The sequence below is a fragment of the Giraffa tippelskirchi genome, chromosome 4 (genome assembly GCF_054371585.1).
Source record: "Giraffa tippelskirchi isolate mGirTip1 chromosome 4, T2T-mGirTip1v1.2.pri, whole genome shotgun sequence".
Taxonomy (NCBI): domain Eukaryota; kingdom Metazoa; phylum Chordata; class Mammalia; order Artiodactyla; family Giraffidae; genus Giraffa; species Giraffa tippelskirchi.
The window spans coordinates 144,908,472-144,926,989 of NC_137278.1; the positions used below are offsets into that span (position 1 = coordinate 144,908,472).

General features: G+C 41.2%; 1 protein-coding gene across 5 annotated transcripts; it reads right to left on the reverse strand.

Annotated features, from left to right (window-relative positions):
* Positions 1-730: 730 nt before the first annotated feature.
* SLC35E3 (solute carrier family 35 member E3) lies at positions 731-17,942 on the reverse strand. Of its 5 annotated transcripts, none has more exons than XM_081589827.1 (5): positions 17,326-17,942; positions 16,393-16,503; positions 12,393-12,551; positions 7,309-7,391; positions 731-2,954 (listed from the first exon to the last, which is right to left on the reverse strand). In XM_081589827.1, the coding sequence occupies exons 1-5, from the start codon at positions 17,725-17,727 to the stop codon at positions 2,768-2,770; spliced, it is 942 nt and encodes a 313-aa protein (XP_081445953.1). In that variant the 5' UTR covers positions 17,728-17,942; the 3' UTR covers positions 731-2,767. The 5 variants fall into 5 exon arrangements, with proteins under 5 accessions (XP_081445953.1, XP_081445954.1, XP_081445955.1 ...); XM_081589828.1 differs by having other exon boundaries at positions 12,393-12,544; positions 16,389-16,503; XM_081589830.1 differs by having other exon boundaries at positions 2,456-2,753.
* Positions 17,943-18,518: the final 576 nt, after the last annotated feature.

Genomic DNA, 18,518 nt, shown 5'->3' on the forward strand with positions numbered 1-18,518 from the left:
TATTTAGTTACATCAGATCTACCTTGTGGCACACAGACTCTAGTTGTGGTGTGCGGGATTAGTAGTGTGGCACAGGCTTAGATGCCCCAAGTCATGTGGGAGCTTAGGTCCTTGACCAGGGATCGAACCCACACAACCTGCACTGAAAGGCAGGTTCATAACCACTGGACCACCAGGGATGTCCCTCCTTTATGTTATTTTAAAAAAGAGATAAGGACTTTCTTTGTTGTTGCTGTTCAGTCCCTAAATCATGTCCGACTCTTTGCAACCCCATGAACTGCAGCAAGCCAGACCTCCCTGTCCTTCACCATCACCAAACTCATGTCCATTGAGTCAGTGATGCCATCCAAACATCTCATCCTCTGTCGTCCCCTTCTCTGTTTCCTTAGGTGATGCAAATTTGGGAGCTGGACAGGCCAGTGTCACTCCTGCATATACACAGATGCCATCCTTCCTCTACTGGTTCTAACATGCAACTTCAAACTAAAAACATCAGGTTCTCTTTATTTATAACAGGTAAAAACTGCAGTACGGTCATCTAATATACAATAAAAAAACAAGTGCAATTACATCCTTAACAAAAGGACAGCCAGCATGTTTTCATCCATAGCACAGAATTTCTGGTTTGTCTCCGTGGTTGGTCCTCATCACCTGGTACATTTTGCCCCCAGGAATTTCCTTTTCAAAGGGAAGACGGTCTTCAGGGCAAAAAATGTTTATCAGACTCTAATTCCAGCAGTATATATTTTATTCACTTATATATCCATAACCACCCCACCCCACGTGATCTTGCTCCAGCCTTCCTTGAATTCCTATTGACATCAGCCATTTATTACAACTCTCCCCCAACATTTATTATAACCCCCCAAGTTGTATTTACAGTTAAGAAGAATCTGTAAATGGCACAAATCGACTCAGCTGTTAGTGCAGAGAAGTCACATGATCCTCTGAAATACTGAAGTACTTTTCTCCAGCTTTTGGGAAACAATTATATGTTCATTTAAAACACAGAGAACATTCCTTAGACAAACATAACTCCTGAAGCTCATCTAGCAAGACAAATTGCTTTGTATTTCTTAGCACAATAAAATGTATCTTTGGAAACTGAGAAGAACCAAAAGTATTGAAAACAATAACAGAACACCACACATAAAAATCACACAACAGATTGACTGATACATTGAAATTCTGTCAAAATGGATTTTCAGGGAGGCTTTTCATTTCAAATAGGCCAGGAAAAAAAAATGGTCCTAAAAGGTGTATTTTATACATGAGACGTTTCATCCTCCAAAGAGCTGTTTTTCTCACTTGAAGTTTCTAAATAACATTTAGAACAAGAATTATTATAAGAGGGATTATCCAGCTCAGTCAACTTATTGTGAGAGGTTATCAACAGCTGCTTTGAATTCTCAAATGTCAAGAGTGGGAAGCCAGTAATAGATTTGGCAGTTCAATATGTGACACTATTATATTCTTAAGTAAAATCATGTATTTCCCCTAGAACTTATTTAATTATCCCTTTAAAAAATTTATGAACTTGTTACATATTGACTATTTCTCTACTTCTCTTTCAAATCTTTCCTCATAGCTTCACCAAGTTTCTGCTTAATCTCTGACAACACCTGCCTTGACTTGCTGCTCAAGAATTTTCCTCAGTCCACTTAGAAAGGCTGACACAATTCACTCCGAACGCTTCAGTGTCAAAGAAAGCTCCACAGATAACTCACATGTGGGTGTTGGGGAGTGATGGCCGGGAGGTAGTCTTAAGCAATTATCAACATGAATTGCTCCCAGAAGCCAGGAGAACGGTCACCAGGATAAGAAGAAACCTGCTCGATTTCTCCTGTAGTCTTTTCTTTGAGTCATTCAAACACGGAGCCCTTTTATTTTTGAACTTCATGTATAGTTTCTAGAGCTCACTGAGAGCTCAACAAGAGAACACCCATAGAAACTGTAGTTTTTTTTGATAACATTAACTTCTTACATCCACTTTCTACTAGAGGAATAATACTTTTAGAACTGGTTTTTGCCTTATGGTCTCCTTTACTGCACTTGGCTTTCTAGCAATCATATGTCATTTCTGTAAATGAAAAAAGCAAGAAGTTATACTAAAACAACTAAAATAGAAATGCTAGCTTTAAAAAAAAAAAAAAGAAATGCTAGCTTTAAATTCTGACTTGAATACTTTGGCCTCAATTATAATAGAACTCATATTGGGGACCACCTATGAGCAAATAGAGGAATCCTATGTGTCCTGCCTTAAAAGCCATTACACATTTGTGGTACAGGGATCTGCATTCCTTTGTCACCATTATAAAACTTTAATTTCATGTACTGCATTTGATATAACCAAACCATCCTATACACTTCACAGAATAACCTTTGAAAAGAAGCATGAGCCATACTTAAGAGGATAAAGTTTTTCTTAAAAGGTACTCTAAAAGAGAAAGTTATATTTATTTTACTTTTTAATTAATTTTATTATTATTATTTTTTGGTCTTGCCACACAGCTTGCGGGATCTTAGCTCCCTGACCAGGAATTGAGCCTGCACCCTCGGCGTTGAAAGTATGGAGTCTCCACCACTGGACCACCAGAAAATTTCCAAGTCAGTCATATTTAGGAATCAAATTCCCTTTGCATGACTTGTTGTGAACGATCATTTAATGAATTTTGCAATATAATTTTCGTTTCTTCTTTGAAAGTAACTTGCCCACCTAATACTTCTTTGGTTGTCTTCAGGCGGCTTTTCCTCTACAAAAACCTAATTAAGGACGTTGCACCAATTTACTCTTTCCTCCTTCTTGTTCATTGAGTTTAAAATGGGTATAGGCAAGAATGCCAAATAATGTACATAACATGCCAAGACCTTGATTAATTGACAATGGATCCTTAAATAAAACATATCCTCCAAATAAAGTAATGCAGAACTTGAAGTGTCCAAACATGTTATAGCTGAGGTTTATAGATAAGGATAAAAAAGAATAACAAGCTAGATGTATTATATTCTCTCTCCTCACACACATACACATACACACACACACACACACACACACGCTCGAAGCAAAGGCTTCCTATGGCTGGAGAGAAGTACATGAAACAGACTGAAGAGCAGCTCTCAAGTCTAAAGAACAGGAACTTCAGTGAAGTCCCGGGTGAATCCTAGTTTCTTCGGGTAGCTTTTAGTAATTAATCAGTGACAGGAGACTCCCTCAACTCTCCCTGCTGACCTTCCCAAAGAAGAGAAAAGGGGCTACGATACAAAGTTGGGAAAGAGATTCAGAACAAGGTACAGAGAAGCTCTTTTGTAGAGCAATTTGTGATGCTGTTTTATGGAGCCACTTCTAAACCTCCCTTGGCAAATGAGGTGAGACATGTAAGGCACCAGAGGGCTGACTCAACGTCAACACAGCCAGTGTGCTTAAGTTTAGGAGGGAATTGGGGACAGGGGAGGGACGAGCACTGAGCCCCAGTGACATGCCAGGCACTATGCCAGGTGCATATCTAACACCGTTTTATAATATTTAAGTATCATATTTCCCTTCACTGCAATATCACTTCTCATTTATAACAGTGGAGGCTCGAGGGTTTTAAGTAACTTAGATCACAGAATGAGTAAGTGGCAGAGCCAGAGGTCAAACATAGATGGGTCTATTTAACTCTAAAGTCCATGTCTGAGTTGAATTTATTGCCCGTAACATGCTGCTGGATTAAGGCATTTCCAAATCACTGTTCATTTAAAAGGCTAACTAAAGATACAACTGGTACCTTTACAAATTATTCTTACTGAATTTTAAACAGTTTTTTCTGTATGAATTAGTACTTTATTATATTTCAGATGTCTGATACGTACCCATGTACTCTTCCCAATAACAATACTAGAAAGAGCTACCACTCCGCCTTGGTGTCACTGTGAGGATTAACTAAGCTAATATACGCAAGGCTTCTAGCACCCGGTAAGGTCCCTATGTGTGAGCTATTTACAGCAGTGCTGTGCTGTGCTTAGTCACTCAGTTGTGTCTGATTCTTTGTGACCCTGTGGGCTATAGCCTGCCAGGCTCCTCTGTCCATGGGGATTCTCCAGGCAAAAATGGGTTGCCATGCCCTCCTCCAAGGGATCTTCCAAACCCAGGGAATGAACCCTGGTCTCCCACATTGCGGGCAGATTCTTTACTGTCTGAGCCATCAGGGACACCCAAGAATACTGGAGTGGGTAGCCTATCCCTTCTCCAGGGGAACTTCCCAATCCAGGAATTGAACCAGGGTCTCCTGCATTGCAGGTGGATTCTATACCAGCTGAGCTACCAGAGAAGCCCATTAACAGTGGTACTTACTGGCCAGGTGCTGGACACATATTCTCTCAGACACTTAGAGCAACCTAATCATGTAGGTACCATGACCCCCATTTCATAAATGATGAGAGTGGGACCAGAGATCTCCCACAGCTAGCTGAGGCCGCAGCAGAGCTGCACCCGCATGCCTGGACCTGTCCAACCTCAAAGTCCAGGTTCCCTCCTCTGTTTGGAGCCCAACTAAGCAACCAGGAAGTTCCTTCTGGGCAGGAGAGCACAGGCCAGGTCACCAGGGTACCTGTGCTTGCCTGCCTCAACAGGGGTAATTTTCCTGTGGGACAGAGGACCATCTCAAGGATGTTAATTATAACCATAATAAAACAGGCTTCATGTTCAATTATGAGCTATCTTCAAGTGCACTGGCTCCCACATGTCAGCACTTCCTTACTCCTCAGCCTTTCTTAAGTGGTCAAGGTCTGTTAAAGGTATTTATATGAGAGGAAAGGCAAATTTAAAGAAATTCTTCAGTGAATCCTTTTGTAAATTAGGGGGAAAAAAAAAAAAAACGAACAGGAGCAATCTATAGTCAACATCTCCAAGTCCTCTAATTCGCCACTTTCTTCAAGTCGGCTTCCACATGGGCACTCTGAAGTTCTCGTCAAAATCGTCAGTGCCTCCACCTCACCAAGCCCCCTCCTCAATTACCTGAACTTGACCTGGCAGCAGCCTCGGACACAGCTGACTCCCCTCCTCCTCACTTGGTTTCTACACCCTCTCCTTCCTTCCACCTCGACTGCTCCTTCACTGCCCCTTCCGCCTGGCTCCTGTCATCTCTGCAAACTCTGAGACACTGAAGTGACCCAGGACCCAGTCTTTAGACACCTTTTTTTCCTCTACCTGTCTGCTTAGTAATGTCAGCCAGACTCACTGCTTCAAACCACGTCTATACACCACCAACTCTCTCCAGAATACCTCCAGCCAAGACCTCGATCTTGAACTCTCAGACTTGTTTCACCCAAAACTGAGCACCTGGTCTTCCTCCCCAGCTCCACACCTCCTCCGGGTTGTCCTATTTCAGTCCACGGCAACTGCACTCCACCAGGGGCTCAGGCTCAAAACTGGGCGAGTCAACCTTCTTGCCTCTCTCATTCTCCACATACAGTCTGCCTGCAAAACCTGCTGGCTCTACTTGGAAATATATCCAGAGTCCAATCACTTCTCACTGCGTCCACTGTGACTCTCCTGGTACTAAACCAGTGTAGTTTCTAAATTAGCATACTGCAGCGGCAGCAGATGGTTTCCCTTCGTCTCTTGCCCCTTTCAATGCAGTAGCTCTCAACTGAGAGTGATTCTGTCATCTGGGCCAGGACACATTTTTGGTTTTCAGAATTGGGGAAAAGGATGCTACCAGCGTCTGGTGAGTGGAGGCCAGAAATGCTGCTAAACGTCCTCTAATGGACAGGACAGGCCTCTGCAACAAAGAACTGTCTGGATCAAAAGGTCAGTAGCACTGAGGTTGAAAATCCTTGCCTTGCCTGTTCTCAACACAACAGCCCAGAGGGACCCTACTAAAACAGACATAAAATCACGTCATGTCCCTGCTCAGTGGCTTTACATCTCATGTAAAAGCTCTGCTCAGTTTGACGCCCTATTACTCTGAGTCCTCCTACAGCCACCCCGTGTTCCCCTGCTCCAGCCACACAGGTTTCTTGTTTCTTTCAGTCTCTCTCCTGCTGTTCCCTCTGCCTGGCAATGCTATCCATCCCACTCTGCAGGCAGCAACCTCACTTCCTTCAGGTCTTTACTCAAAAGTATCCATTTTGCTGAAGCCTTCCTGACTACCTTCCATAAAACTTCACCCTGTCCCCAATATTTCACAACCCCTTCCCTGCTTCATCTTTTTCTCCTTATCACCTAACACTATCCAACACTGCATATGCACATTTCTTTTCTTATTTATAGCCTTTCTCCCCAGAACTTAAGCCTGTGAGAGCAAAGATTTTTGTCTCTTTGGTTCACCACTGTATCTTCAATGCCTAACATACAGTAGATACTCAGTATGTGAATATTTACTAAGTCAAGGAATGGTTTACAGTGGGCATTTAGTTAATATTTGTTGAACGAATGAATGGATGTTCTTAGTTAGGGCACATACTTGGATGCCTTGATCTGGCAGCACAAGTCCTGGCTAGACCACCCAGGTTCAAACCTGGATACCACACTTCTCACCGGGTAACTCCAAGTGAGTTATTCAACCCCTCTGCACCGTCACTTCCTCTTCTGCAGAATAGAGACAGAATTTACTTCATTGAGCTGCTGTAAAAACTAAATGTTAATACACAGAAGGTGTTTCAAACAGTGCCTGGCATAGAAGAAACACTTAGTGGTTTTTTTTTTCCAATTATTACTGTTAGACCTGTTGTTATTTATTGATAGCTGTCAAATATGCTGCTTTTATACTTTGTGGACAGCTCAGTGTGCACTCATTACAAGTGAAATGCTAAAAATGGGCAGCTGAGTTTGATAAAGATCTTCAAATCATGACTTCACCTCTTGATGTGAAGTAATATTGAGAAAAGCAGGCACACCCAGCCAGACAAGTACAAAAATTAACTCACAAGTCAGAGTGACTGGTCTGAAATTATTTTGTTACTTGGATTAACCACTCCTTTGTATTATTATCAAACTATCAATAACTGAAAAGTGATGGGAAACCTAAGTATCTACTTCATTACTCACTCAACAAATGTTTATGTGCAAGGAGTGGTGCTCTGCATTAATTCTGATAAGGGAAAAGCTCACCTATTCCTTAAGAAAATTCAAAAGCATTTATGATACAGAAAGCTAATCCATCTCCCCAGTTCACAGTTTGTTAAATTTCCATAAAGACTAAAAATAACCCACTGTACTCAATGTAGGTCATGCAATAGTAAGTGTGAGACTCAAATAAATCAATGTGACAGACTTTTGGAGAATATAAAAGACTATGCATTTGTGAATTGTTAGGAAAAGGATACGTGACTGGTGAAGTGTTCCCAATGATCCAATAAATCGACAAGTTCACCATGAAAGCTATTACTCCAGAGAGCAGGACCATCAGCTACAAATAAACCAAAAGAATCATTAATGCAAAGCAGCTACAATCATTACAATCATCAAGTGAATATATACTTCATCAGGCACTTCTATCAACCATTAAAAACAAGACCTTTTTTTTCAGCTGCAACGCAGTGCCTTGTGGGATCCTAGTTCCCCGATCAGGGTACCAAAACTGGGACTCCCTGCAGTGGAAGCGTGGAGTCCAAACCACTGGACTGCCAGGGAGTTTCCCAAAATAAGATTTAAAAAAAAAGATAATCAAGTTCGGAGAAAGCAAGAACTGAGGGTAAAAGCAGAATGAGTAGTATTTAAAAGTGCAATTTTGTCTACAAAACGCAATGGAAAATTCTTCAACAATATGCTGACTCTGAATGTAAATTTCCAGGTTAGTTTTTCTTATCTATTCAGTGAAAAATTATTTTGTAATAATTTCTTATTATAAAAGTAATATATATTCATTATGGAAAAATCAGAAAATAAAGATGAGCAAAAAGAACATAAAGAATTTTTTTCCTTCTACTTTTACCGAGATGTAATTGACACACAGCACTGTGTAAGTTTCAGGAGTACAGCATCATGATTTGATCCACACACATTACAAAATAGGATTCCCTTGTAGCTCAGTTGGTAAAGAATCTGTCTGCCACGCAGGAGACCCACGTTCGATCCCTGGGTGGGAAAGATACCCTGGAGAAGAAAATGGCAACCCATTCCAGTATTCTTGCCTGGAGAATCTATGGGCAGATAAGCCTGGCAGGCTACAGTCCATGGGGTTGCAACTGTCAGACATGACTGAGCGACTAAACCATAAACCAACCATTATGGAATGGTTACCACAGCAAGAATAAAGAACGTCTACCATCCACACATATACAAAATTAAATATATAGAAAAAAAGTATTTTTCCCTGTGGAGAGAACTCCTAAGGAATTCTTATAATCCCAACCACTCACCACAGTTAATACATTGGCATATATCCTTTCACACCTTTTTTCCTTTGAATGGCTCATTTTATTCTTATTTAAATTGAATCAGTAGGCATTCATTCGATATCCACAAAACTAGGCCAGGCCTTATAAGGAACACAAGGGGTTCTTGCCCTCAAAGATCTTAGAAACCACTCAAAGACATCATAAAAATCTTTATAATATAATCACATCTTATACTTACATAGTGCTGACTAAGCAACAAGAATTGTTCTAAATATATTACATGTATTAATTCATTTAATTGTTGCAAACAGCCATAAGAGAATAAAATATTTTCCCTTTTTACAGACAAGAAAACAGAGCACAAAGAGGTCAAGTAACTTGCCTAAGACACACAGTTAGTAAGTGGAAGGGCCAAGATCTAAACTTGGGGCAGTCTGCTTCTGGAGTCTCTGCTCCTAACTGGCTCTGCTATGCTACCTGTCAACCAAATGAAGCTTCCCCAGTGGTTCAGCAGTAAAGAATATGCCTGCAATTTAGGAGGCTTGCATGAGATGCAGGTTCGATCCCTGGATCAGGAACATTACCTGGAGAAGGAAATGACAACACGCTCCGGTATTCTTGCCTGAAAATCCCCATGGACAGTCCATGGTGTCAGAAAGAGTCAGACACAACTGAGTGACTAAACAACAGTGCAATATAAGATGCAAGAAAAGAAAATTAGTCTTGAGCTCTAACCTCATTAATAGGCAAACAGACAGTAGGTTCTATAGGCTTCTCTAGACAGATGTCCTTTTGAGCTGGAATAGCAAGAAAAGTCTTTAGATTTCAAGTGCATCTTTAGATTAGAAAAAGGAATAACAGGGGCAGGAAACAGTATGGGTCAAAGCAGAGGAATAAAAGCCGAGGTGCGTGCGTGGGACATGAGTAAATCTATTTGGCTGAGGATGGCAGACAGTGTGGCTGTCCCACTGTAGACACGCATGACGTTCTGTCCACACATATCCCACAATTTCATTTTAAAAGTTAGAAAACAAGTCAGACAGAGAAACAGAAATATCATATGATATCGCTTATATGCGGAATCTTAAAAAAAAAAAAAAGATACAAATGAACTTTTGTATAAAACAGAAACAGACTCACAGACTTAGAGAACAACCTTATGGTTACCAGGGGTGGAGGGTGTGGAGGAGGGACAGTTAGGGAGTTTGGGATGGACATGTACCCACTGCTATACTGAAGATGGATAACCAACAGGATTTACTGTAGAGAGCAGAGAATTCTGCTCAATATTCCATAACAACTAATTGGGAAAAGAATTTGAAAAACAACAGATACATGTACATGTATAACTGAATCACTCTGTTATATACCTGAAAATAACATAACATTGTTAATCAACTATACTCCAATATAAAATAAAAAGTTAAAAAAAAAGATTATAAAACCATTATCTACTGCTGAATTTAGAGAAAATATTAGTTACAATATGAATTATTAAGGAGTTTAAATTCCAAAAACAAACATGTCACATTTGAAGACTCTTTCTGTCCCATATGGGTTTTCTCAGTTTTTAAATCAGTGCATTTGTAACTGGACCAGGGGAGTTGGATTTCCAGTCTTTTAATTAGAAACAGTAATACCTTACTTTTTTTTTTTTTTAAACAGTGAGGCCCATTAAATTTTTAACTAAGAGAAATTTGCCCCTTAAAGATTTTAAAAATTGTTTCTAGGAATGTATCATTGTTAATTTTACTGAGTTTACAGTATGTCACAAGCCTATTTCTTGATGACCTTCACATCATTAAAAACACAATTACACTCTCCTTCAAGACAATGATGCCCTCTAGAGTCAAGAAGAAATGAAGGCGAGTCTCCCTTATTCAGCCTGTGCTCTTGTTTCTTTGACCTTTATTTATGGTCTTTCTGCTGGGGTCCTCATTTTTAAATGTCAGAGGAGCAGTCACATAAAGCCTCTCCCCTCCTAGTCTAAGGTGCCCAAACTACAGTGGTTTGATAAATTACCACCACCAACAAAACAGACAGGCCCATGCCCTGCGTTAAACATACGAGAAGCAGAAGTTCCTTTCCTAAGTAGGGGGACTATACTTTCTAACTTTATTAAAACAATGCGCCCAAAGTACAGACCCCTTTGATCTGGCAATTCCATTTTAAGACTATTTCACAGAATAAAAAGTACCAGTTCGTTAAGGCCACATGTACAAGGCTGTTTACTGTAATACTGTTCATGGTAGTTAAGAACTGGAACTGTTATACGGGCATCAAAAGAATGATGTGAAGATATTTTTATGAGACATTGTTAAGTGAGAAAAGCAAGACAGAGAAAATCATAAGTCCTTGCTAACGCAGCAGGGGCCCCAATAAAGACTTGCTTGAATTTCTAAAAAACTAGAAAATCTTTGTAATATGATCTCACTTCTGTAAAAGAAGCAAGTGTATAATTTAAGTATACATGCATGTATGTATGCCTGTGCATGTTGTATGTGTTTATACGAGGGTATGTACAGCACAGAGCAAAATATGCAAGAACAAACACTAGAAAGTTAACATGACTTACTTCAAGGAGAAGGGGTGGGGTAATGGGATGATGAAGTGTGTATGGGTAGCGGGGCTGGGGAAAAGGAACCAGGATAAAAACAGCATAAGTAATATGGCTACATATAAATGAAACTAAACATACACACACATGCATGTATCTGTGGATACAAAAAGATCCATGAAATGATCATTACCAAAGTGGTAAAGGTGATTATCCTAGTGTGACAGGATTCAAGGGGACTTTCACTTTATAATTTTATGTATGCTCAAAAATATATACAGTATGAACTATCTTATATTATTAGAATAAAATAAACAAAGCTATATATTCATTGTAAAAAAATAAATGACCAAAATATTTATGGGCTTTAGCCTGGCATCACTGTGGAAGGTGACTGCAGCCATAGTGGAAAAGTCACGATGGTGTTTCCAGCAGTCATGAACGGATGGGAGGGCTGGACCATAAAGAAGGCTGAGCACTGAAGAGCTGATGCTTTCAAACTATGGTGCTGGAGAAGACTCGTGAGAGTCCCTTGGCCAACAAGGAGATCAAACCAGTTAATCCTAAAGGACATCGACCCTGAATATTCATTGGAAGGACTGATGCTGAAGCTGAAACTCCAATACTTTGGCCCCCTGATGATGTGAAGCGCTGACTCATTGGAAAAGGCCTTGATGCTGGGAAAGACTGAAGGCAGGAGGAGAAGGGGGCAACAGAGGATGAGATGGTTGTATGGCATCACTGACTAAATGCACATGAGTTTGAGCAAGCTCCAGGAGATAGTGAAGGACAGAGAAGCCTGGCGTGCTGCAGTCCATGGGGTTGCAAAGAGTCAGACACGACTGAGCGACTGAACAACAAATAGGCATGCTTAGCACAGTAATCAGGCATCAGAAGACCTGAATTCTAGTCCTGGTTTTGCCACTGACTAGCTGTTGCACCCTAAGCAACTCCCTTAATCTTTCTCTACCTCAGTTTCTTCATCTAAAGAATAATCTTTGGGCTTCCCTGGTGGCTCAGTGGTAAAGAATCCACCTGCCAATGCACAAGATACAGGTTCCATCCTTGGTCCAGGAAGATCCCACTTACCTCGGAGCAACTAAGCCCATGCACCACAACTACTAAGCCTGTGTTCTAGAGACCGGGAGCCCCAACTACTGAGCCCACATGCCCCAACTACTGAAGCCGCACGCCCCAGAGCCCACCTCCACAACAAGAGAAGCCGCCGCAGTGAGAAGCCAGTGCACCGCAACTAGAAATTAGCCCCTGCCTGTTGCAACTAGAGAAAAGCCTGTGCAGCAACAAAGACCCTGAACAGCCCCAAAATAACTAACTAAATAAGTAATAAAATTAAATTAAAAAAAAAGAATAATCTTACCTTGCCTCCCTTAAAATGTGATTATAAAGATTAAATGTGAAAACGGATCTGAGGTAGCACTCTGAAAACTAAAAATTGCATTAATAATTATTACTACCTTGTTTCTTAGACACCAACCAAACAATTAGAACTTACCAAAGCAGAGACTGACCAGGGACCAAATATTCCTCCTTCTGCGAACACTGGCTCAAAGAAGGGCACAGCGACCAGCAACATGGCAGATGACATCGGGGCCTGGTAGTACAGCAGCTGCATGGAGTTTACCTGCAATTCATGCTGTTTGGCTCCTACCCACTGAAATTCAGAAGAGAGAACAAGTCAGGCAGAAAAAAATAGTGGCACTCAACAAAGAAAAGATGCAACTTTGGCCACAAACGTGGGAATGAGGAGCAGGGCTGAGGGAAGGGGAAATGCCTAAGATTTCAAAGATCAATAACAGATATGTATATCCTTTAGGCTCCTTGGATAAAAGGAGTTTTCCATAATCCATGTCTGATAATCGATTTTCTTCTCACTATTAAAGGAGGGAAAAAATCCTCTCTTCCCTCCAGATCCTAGTAAATATGGAAAATCAATGCATAGCTATCAGAGATCTTGGGAAAATTTGGCAGGAATGGATATTTATAAGCAGGAATAAGCAGGCTAATCTTCACAAGCAGGATAGGTAGGAATACAGATGCACTGTCAGACTTCATTTCTTTCTAAAAATGGCCCCCAAAATGAAGACTGGGAGGCAGGGCGGACTCTTAACTGGAGACTAACAGAAACCTCATTTATCCCAGGTGGCCACCAACGTGTGTGGTCAGACAGGTATGTGAGGGCTTTTCGTTAACTTCAGAAAACTCAATTAGTGGCGGAGTAGAAGGAACTTCCCTCTCTATGGCTGACTTTTCTGTGAATAATCCCCCCCAATAAACTATAGATAATCACAACCCCTAAAAAGGCTATCCTTAGAACAGACACTCCACAGCCTCAAACCTTTTCAGTTCTCAAGATGCTTCAGAAATATAACTGAAAAAGAGGTTTTAAAGACAGTTTGATAGGACTGTCTGAATATAAGACCTGGCAAGAACAGCCACGCTTTTTTGAATAACTGCTCCTACATAATTCTTTTTCCTGTAGGTCTGGGTATCCTGTTACATAAACGCTAAGTCTATAGAAATTCACCAAGACAAAAACAGAAGAGCAGGAAATGTGAAGCATACTCCTGCCAGCCTTAATAAGAGTCTGCTGTGAACATAGAGGACAAAGAGTTGATTCTTTTGCTCGGGACACCACAGTGAGCGAAAATGAATGCAGAGGGTGTACACACAGCCCTGCGTGGCCTTCGCAGCCGCTATGGGCAGCTGCGTGTCTGACATGAGATAGCAGGCCTGGAATGGTGGTGACTTTCAGGCCTCCACTTGTCCTCACTGCAGCGCAGCCTGGCTTCTGCTTGTCACCCTTCTCATGAAACTGCTGATAGGGCACCTTCACCTCCAGTGGCCACAATGATGGACTGCCCTCGGCCCGCTTCCGGCTGGAGCCCTCTGCAGAACCTGCAACTGCTCTTGGAAGAACTTGACCTCTGGTTTGTGCTGCTTTCTCACTCACCTCTTCCTTCCCTACCATCTGTAAGGGAGATGTCTGGCTTTCCTCTTTTACCTCCCCAACTTATCTTTTCCTATCCGCTGACACCTAGAGCTCTGACCTTCTTCCTTGAGCATCCTTTAAGTCACTCCTTTAACAGCTTACTGACCGTTTCATCTGCAGGAGCTTATTTAAGATTAAGCTGCTTACTTTTTTCCCCAAATGAGCTCCTCCTGTGTTGCTCCAAAAATTAATGATATCATCTCCAAGGATCAGACTCATTTTCAGTAGGGTTCACACTCTCACATTCAGTTGGGTCTTACTAATTCTTTCTCCAAAAGGTGTTTGGAGTTTGTTTTTTCCTTTCCATGTCCAGTACCACTGTCCTTGTTCACGTCCTTCCTGTCTTCCCCTTAAACCATGGAGCACTTTCTGACTGCTCTGCCTGTCAACCTGTCTTCCCTCTTATTCATCCTTCACTCCCCCTAGAAGTTTCTAGAACACAGGGAATGATCAAGTTACTGCCCTCTCTGAACTCCTGTCCTGGTGCCTGCAAGATAAAGGGCACATTTCCTCTGCATGATACTCAAGACTCTGCCATCTGGTCTCACCCACTCCTCAGCCTTGTCTTTCCACCATGCAACTGCAGTCCAGTCTCACCAAAAGAACAAACTTCTCCAAAAATGTTCTGTATTTTCCCACATCATTGCAAAGAAAGACCTCTGCTATGTTTCTCTGCTAAGCAAATTCCTATGCGTTCTTCAATTTGAACTTTCCCATAAAGCCTTATCTCACCACCGCCTTCTTGCAGAACTGTCTCTCTTTCCGCAGTGTTCCTCAGAACTTTCCTCATACCCTGAGCTATACTATCTGTGATCAGCTTTCTCCACGCATTTCTTCGATACTGGATTATAGCTGCTTTTCATCTCTGTATCAAGGTTGAGTAGAAAGCAGAAGAAATGTCTGCTGAATGGAGGAAAGACTTAATCGTCTCTCTACAACTAAATCTAACAGCTCTTAATTCATCTTAACTCATTCAGCTCTTAACTCATCTCTTAATTCCTTTCAATGCCCTAGTAGTATGAGAAGAAATAACTTGGAAATTATACAAGGATACAATAGGAAAACACAACTTTCCTTAAAATGAATTTTTTGGGGAATATATCTATTCTGTAACCATACTTTCACCATTTACCAATAATCAAAAACTTTGCCCATAAACTTAGTCTAGTCTACAATCATTCCTTGGTCAATCTCACTTCAAATATCTGCCTGAGAGATACAGAATTCTTTGATTCCAATCTATAGCAATTTTGAAACTTGTCTGAACAAAAATGGTCATATTGGCATGGCCAGTGAGTACTCTGAATTGAAGTTATACGTAAAGGATACAAGAAGTTCTAACATTCAACAAATAAAATTTCTTGCTCTAACAAATAATTCATACTGAATCAGAAAAGCCCATTTAACAAAAAAGATAAATAGTATCTAATTAAAAATTTAAACTCATTGAAGTATGCCCAAATGCAGTTTTCTTAAAGCACAAACTTGAGCTTCCTCTGATTTCTCTCTGTAGTAAAAGAATATCTTGGGGCCAAGTGACAAGACTGAGTGGGTGCTCCATCCTTTCATGTCACTGCTCCCTTTTATTTAAATTGCTTCTCTGCCACTAAGAAATTTATTCAACCCCAGAATTTTCACATAACAATGTTTCTGAACTAACCAGTACTAGAAAATGCTAAGGCTGCATTATTAAATTCCTAACATTCATAATAAAAATGCCTTAGTTTACAACTAGTGGATGCGTGTGAACAAAGTAAAATCGATCACACATTTGGCTCTGATTCCCCATGCAGGCACACCCAGAATTTTCAGTCCAAGGTTTTCAGTATAGAGAAAATACTGTTTCACTGTACCCTTCACCATTCATTATTCTTTTCCCCACTATACAAGAAACAAACAAAAAATACCTGTTGAGATTTTACGGCAATAAAGTAAATAAATCCATGAACAAGTTTTCAATAAATGCCTCCCAACGGCAAGGCATCAGGCTAGTGCAAGAAGTGAAATACCCATTGCTATAAAATACTGACAGAGACAAATGATTAGAATATACAAGCTGTAACAGCAGCATATCTTTTGAGGCAAAGATTTATAAATCTGAAATTTTCCTTTCCTGTTCAAATTTTTCTGTACTTACTCCTTCACAGTAACATCATAATTAAAGAGCGAATGATAAATGCCATGAAACCCATGAACTCAATCCTCAAGTAAAAAAGTCTTATTACTCAATTTGTAAGGATTTCCCAAAAAACATTATACCATCACCCGAAACTCAGACTGTAAAGTGTGGGTATTATACACTTACAAACAGGTAGGGAGATACTTGGTGAACACCATACACCATACTTTCTTCTCTTCAACTTGAGTCAGACAATTTATGCAATTATGCTTTCTTCCCAACAGTCTATTGTCTCTATACTGTATTGCCTAAACCTTGGGGCACAGCTTAAAAATTTATGAAATCTGCTAAAAGGCACATAAAGAAAAAAAAAATATTACCAACCACTTGATAAAGGGATGTAACTAAAACACCAAGAGCAGCAAACACCGTTCCAAGGAAATTAAACTTCACATCGTAATAAGAATTTAGGATTACACCTGAAGTTATAGGAATCTGTAAAGAAAAAGAGGTAAACGATGTTCAGATTAAATTTATAAGACATAAAATTAGTATTCCTTTCACAGTGTCTTGCAAGGTTAACCATCAAAATGTCACTAGGAAACAATGAACCTCTGCAAATAGTCTTCCATGTGAAAAGATAAGAACTGTTAATCCTACTTCCTCAAAGTTGAATAAAATAATTCTATATTTTTGTTCACATTTAATTTTATTTAAAATTGTGGGTAAAATAACGAGTCGATGCATTGCACTTTGCATGAAAATACTACAAGAGAGCACATCGCAGTAAATGGACTACAAAACTAGTGTCTAAACAACATATAAACACAAGGGTATAACAAAAGCATTAAGATTTTAAGTTCTGTAAGTTATGAAGTACTAAAATTATTTTAGCTCATCTTTTTTTATGTAAAGACTATGAAACCTCTGCAGTATGTCAACTCAAACATATCCTGAGAGACATTTAACGTGTATCATAAAGTCAGTTTGAGATTTTCCACTTAATCCGACACAGATTTGCATCACTCCATACAGCTTTCTCTCTTACTCAGAAAGAAATCACAGTATAAGGATTTCCATCAAACAGTAGTTACTAAAACTCACACAAGTACACTCTACTGTGCTGAAAGCCCAACAGAGCGCCAAGATGGCTTTTTTTCACCTTTTCCAAATAAGCGTGAAGTTCACAAATGACTCAACTGTGGATTTTACGATCTTAGGAAAGAGGATGGAGCAAGGTTACGCATTCAAACTTCCCGGGGGAGAAAGATGGTCCAGGTGAGTAGAGATGCACCTCACCCGGCTGAAGCTACTCACCAGCGTGAGCCGTATTTTGGTGGAGAAGGTTTTCTTGTAGCAGAGGGTCTGGATGACTATGATTACCGGCGTGGTCATGGCCTTGGCCAGCTGATAGGTGCCTATGGTGTTATTCTGCAAAGATAAGTTGGTGAAGACCACGAAGCCACAGAAGCTGAGGGCCAGGAGGAGGAGCTTGGAAGGCGGCAGACTTTTGGGGGCAAAGATGTCCAGCTTCTGGCAGACGTACAAGCCCAGCCAAGTGACCACGAAGTGCACCAGGGTCAGGCTCATGTTGGGGAAGCCGTAGTGGACATAGATCCATTTGTTAAGGAACACAATGCAGATGGACACCAGTAGGTTGAGTAGGAGCCCGGCGGCGATGCGCCCGTTGCCCCGTACTCGATCCGCCAGCGATGCCATGACTCTCGCGTAGCTGGGGGCCGTCAGCCTCGGAAAGGGGCGCCCGGCCTGTCTCCGGCTGCCCTTTGCCTCCTTCTCCGCCGCCGCGTTCTCGCAGCCGCCGGCTTCACGGTCCGGCTGCGGAGAGACATTCAACCTTCGGGTCCCAGCAGAGTAGCAACCTCAGTGAAGCACACATGCTCTGCCGCCGCCCATTCAGTCTGCGACTACGCGGCAGCACGTCCCGCGCGCCCCGCCCCCTTTCATCCGTGGTCACGTGACTCAGGGCACCCGCGCTTCCGCCCTCGAACGGTTAGCCGAGCAGCCTCACCTGCGCAAGCGCGTGGAGCTCTGGATGAGGCGAGCCGAATCCTTCTTGCCCTACCACCTGAGTTAGCTAAACCTGGCTATACCAATCTGGGACCGCTTTCTGATTGGACATTTCCTGTGTGTTGGTTGGATCGACTAGTTAGGTACTGTTAGTGTTGAGCAAATTTAGTCCTTATCAGACAGATTCTTGAAAGCATATTTTTAAACATTTTATTACTCCTTGGAAGGAAAGTTATGACCAACCTAGACAGCATTAAAAAGCAGACATTACTTTGCCAACAAAGGTCCGTCTAGTCAACGCTATGGTTTTTCCAGTGGTCGTGTATGGATGTGAGAGCTGGACTATAAAGAAAGCTGAGCGCCGAAGAATTGATGCTTTTGAACTGTGGTGTTGGAGAAGACTCGTGAGAGTCCCTTGGACTGCAAGGAGATCCAACCAGTCCATCCTAAAGGAGATCAGTCCTGGGTGTTCACTGGAAGGA

What these genes read in the sequence shown, in the direction of transcription:
- SLC35E3 (XM_081589827.1), bottom strand. Translation starts at nt 17,727, where the DNA reads ATGGCATCGCTGGCGGATCGAGTACGGGGCAACGGGCGCATCGCCGCC. An exon ending in CCTGGTCAGTCTCTGCTTTG is followed by an intron (nt 7,392 to 12,392) that starts GTAAGTTCTAAT and finishes GTTTATTTGTAG; the next exon opens with CTGATGGTCCTGCTCTCTGG. An exon ending in GGGAACACTTCACCAGTCAC is followed by an intron (nt 2,955 to 7,308) that starts GTATCCTTTTCC and finishes TATAAACCTCAG; the next exon opens with CTATAACATGTTTGGACACT.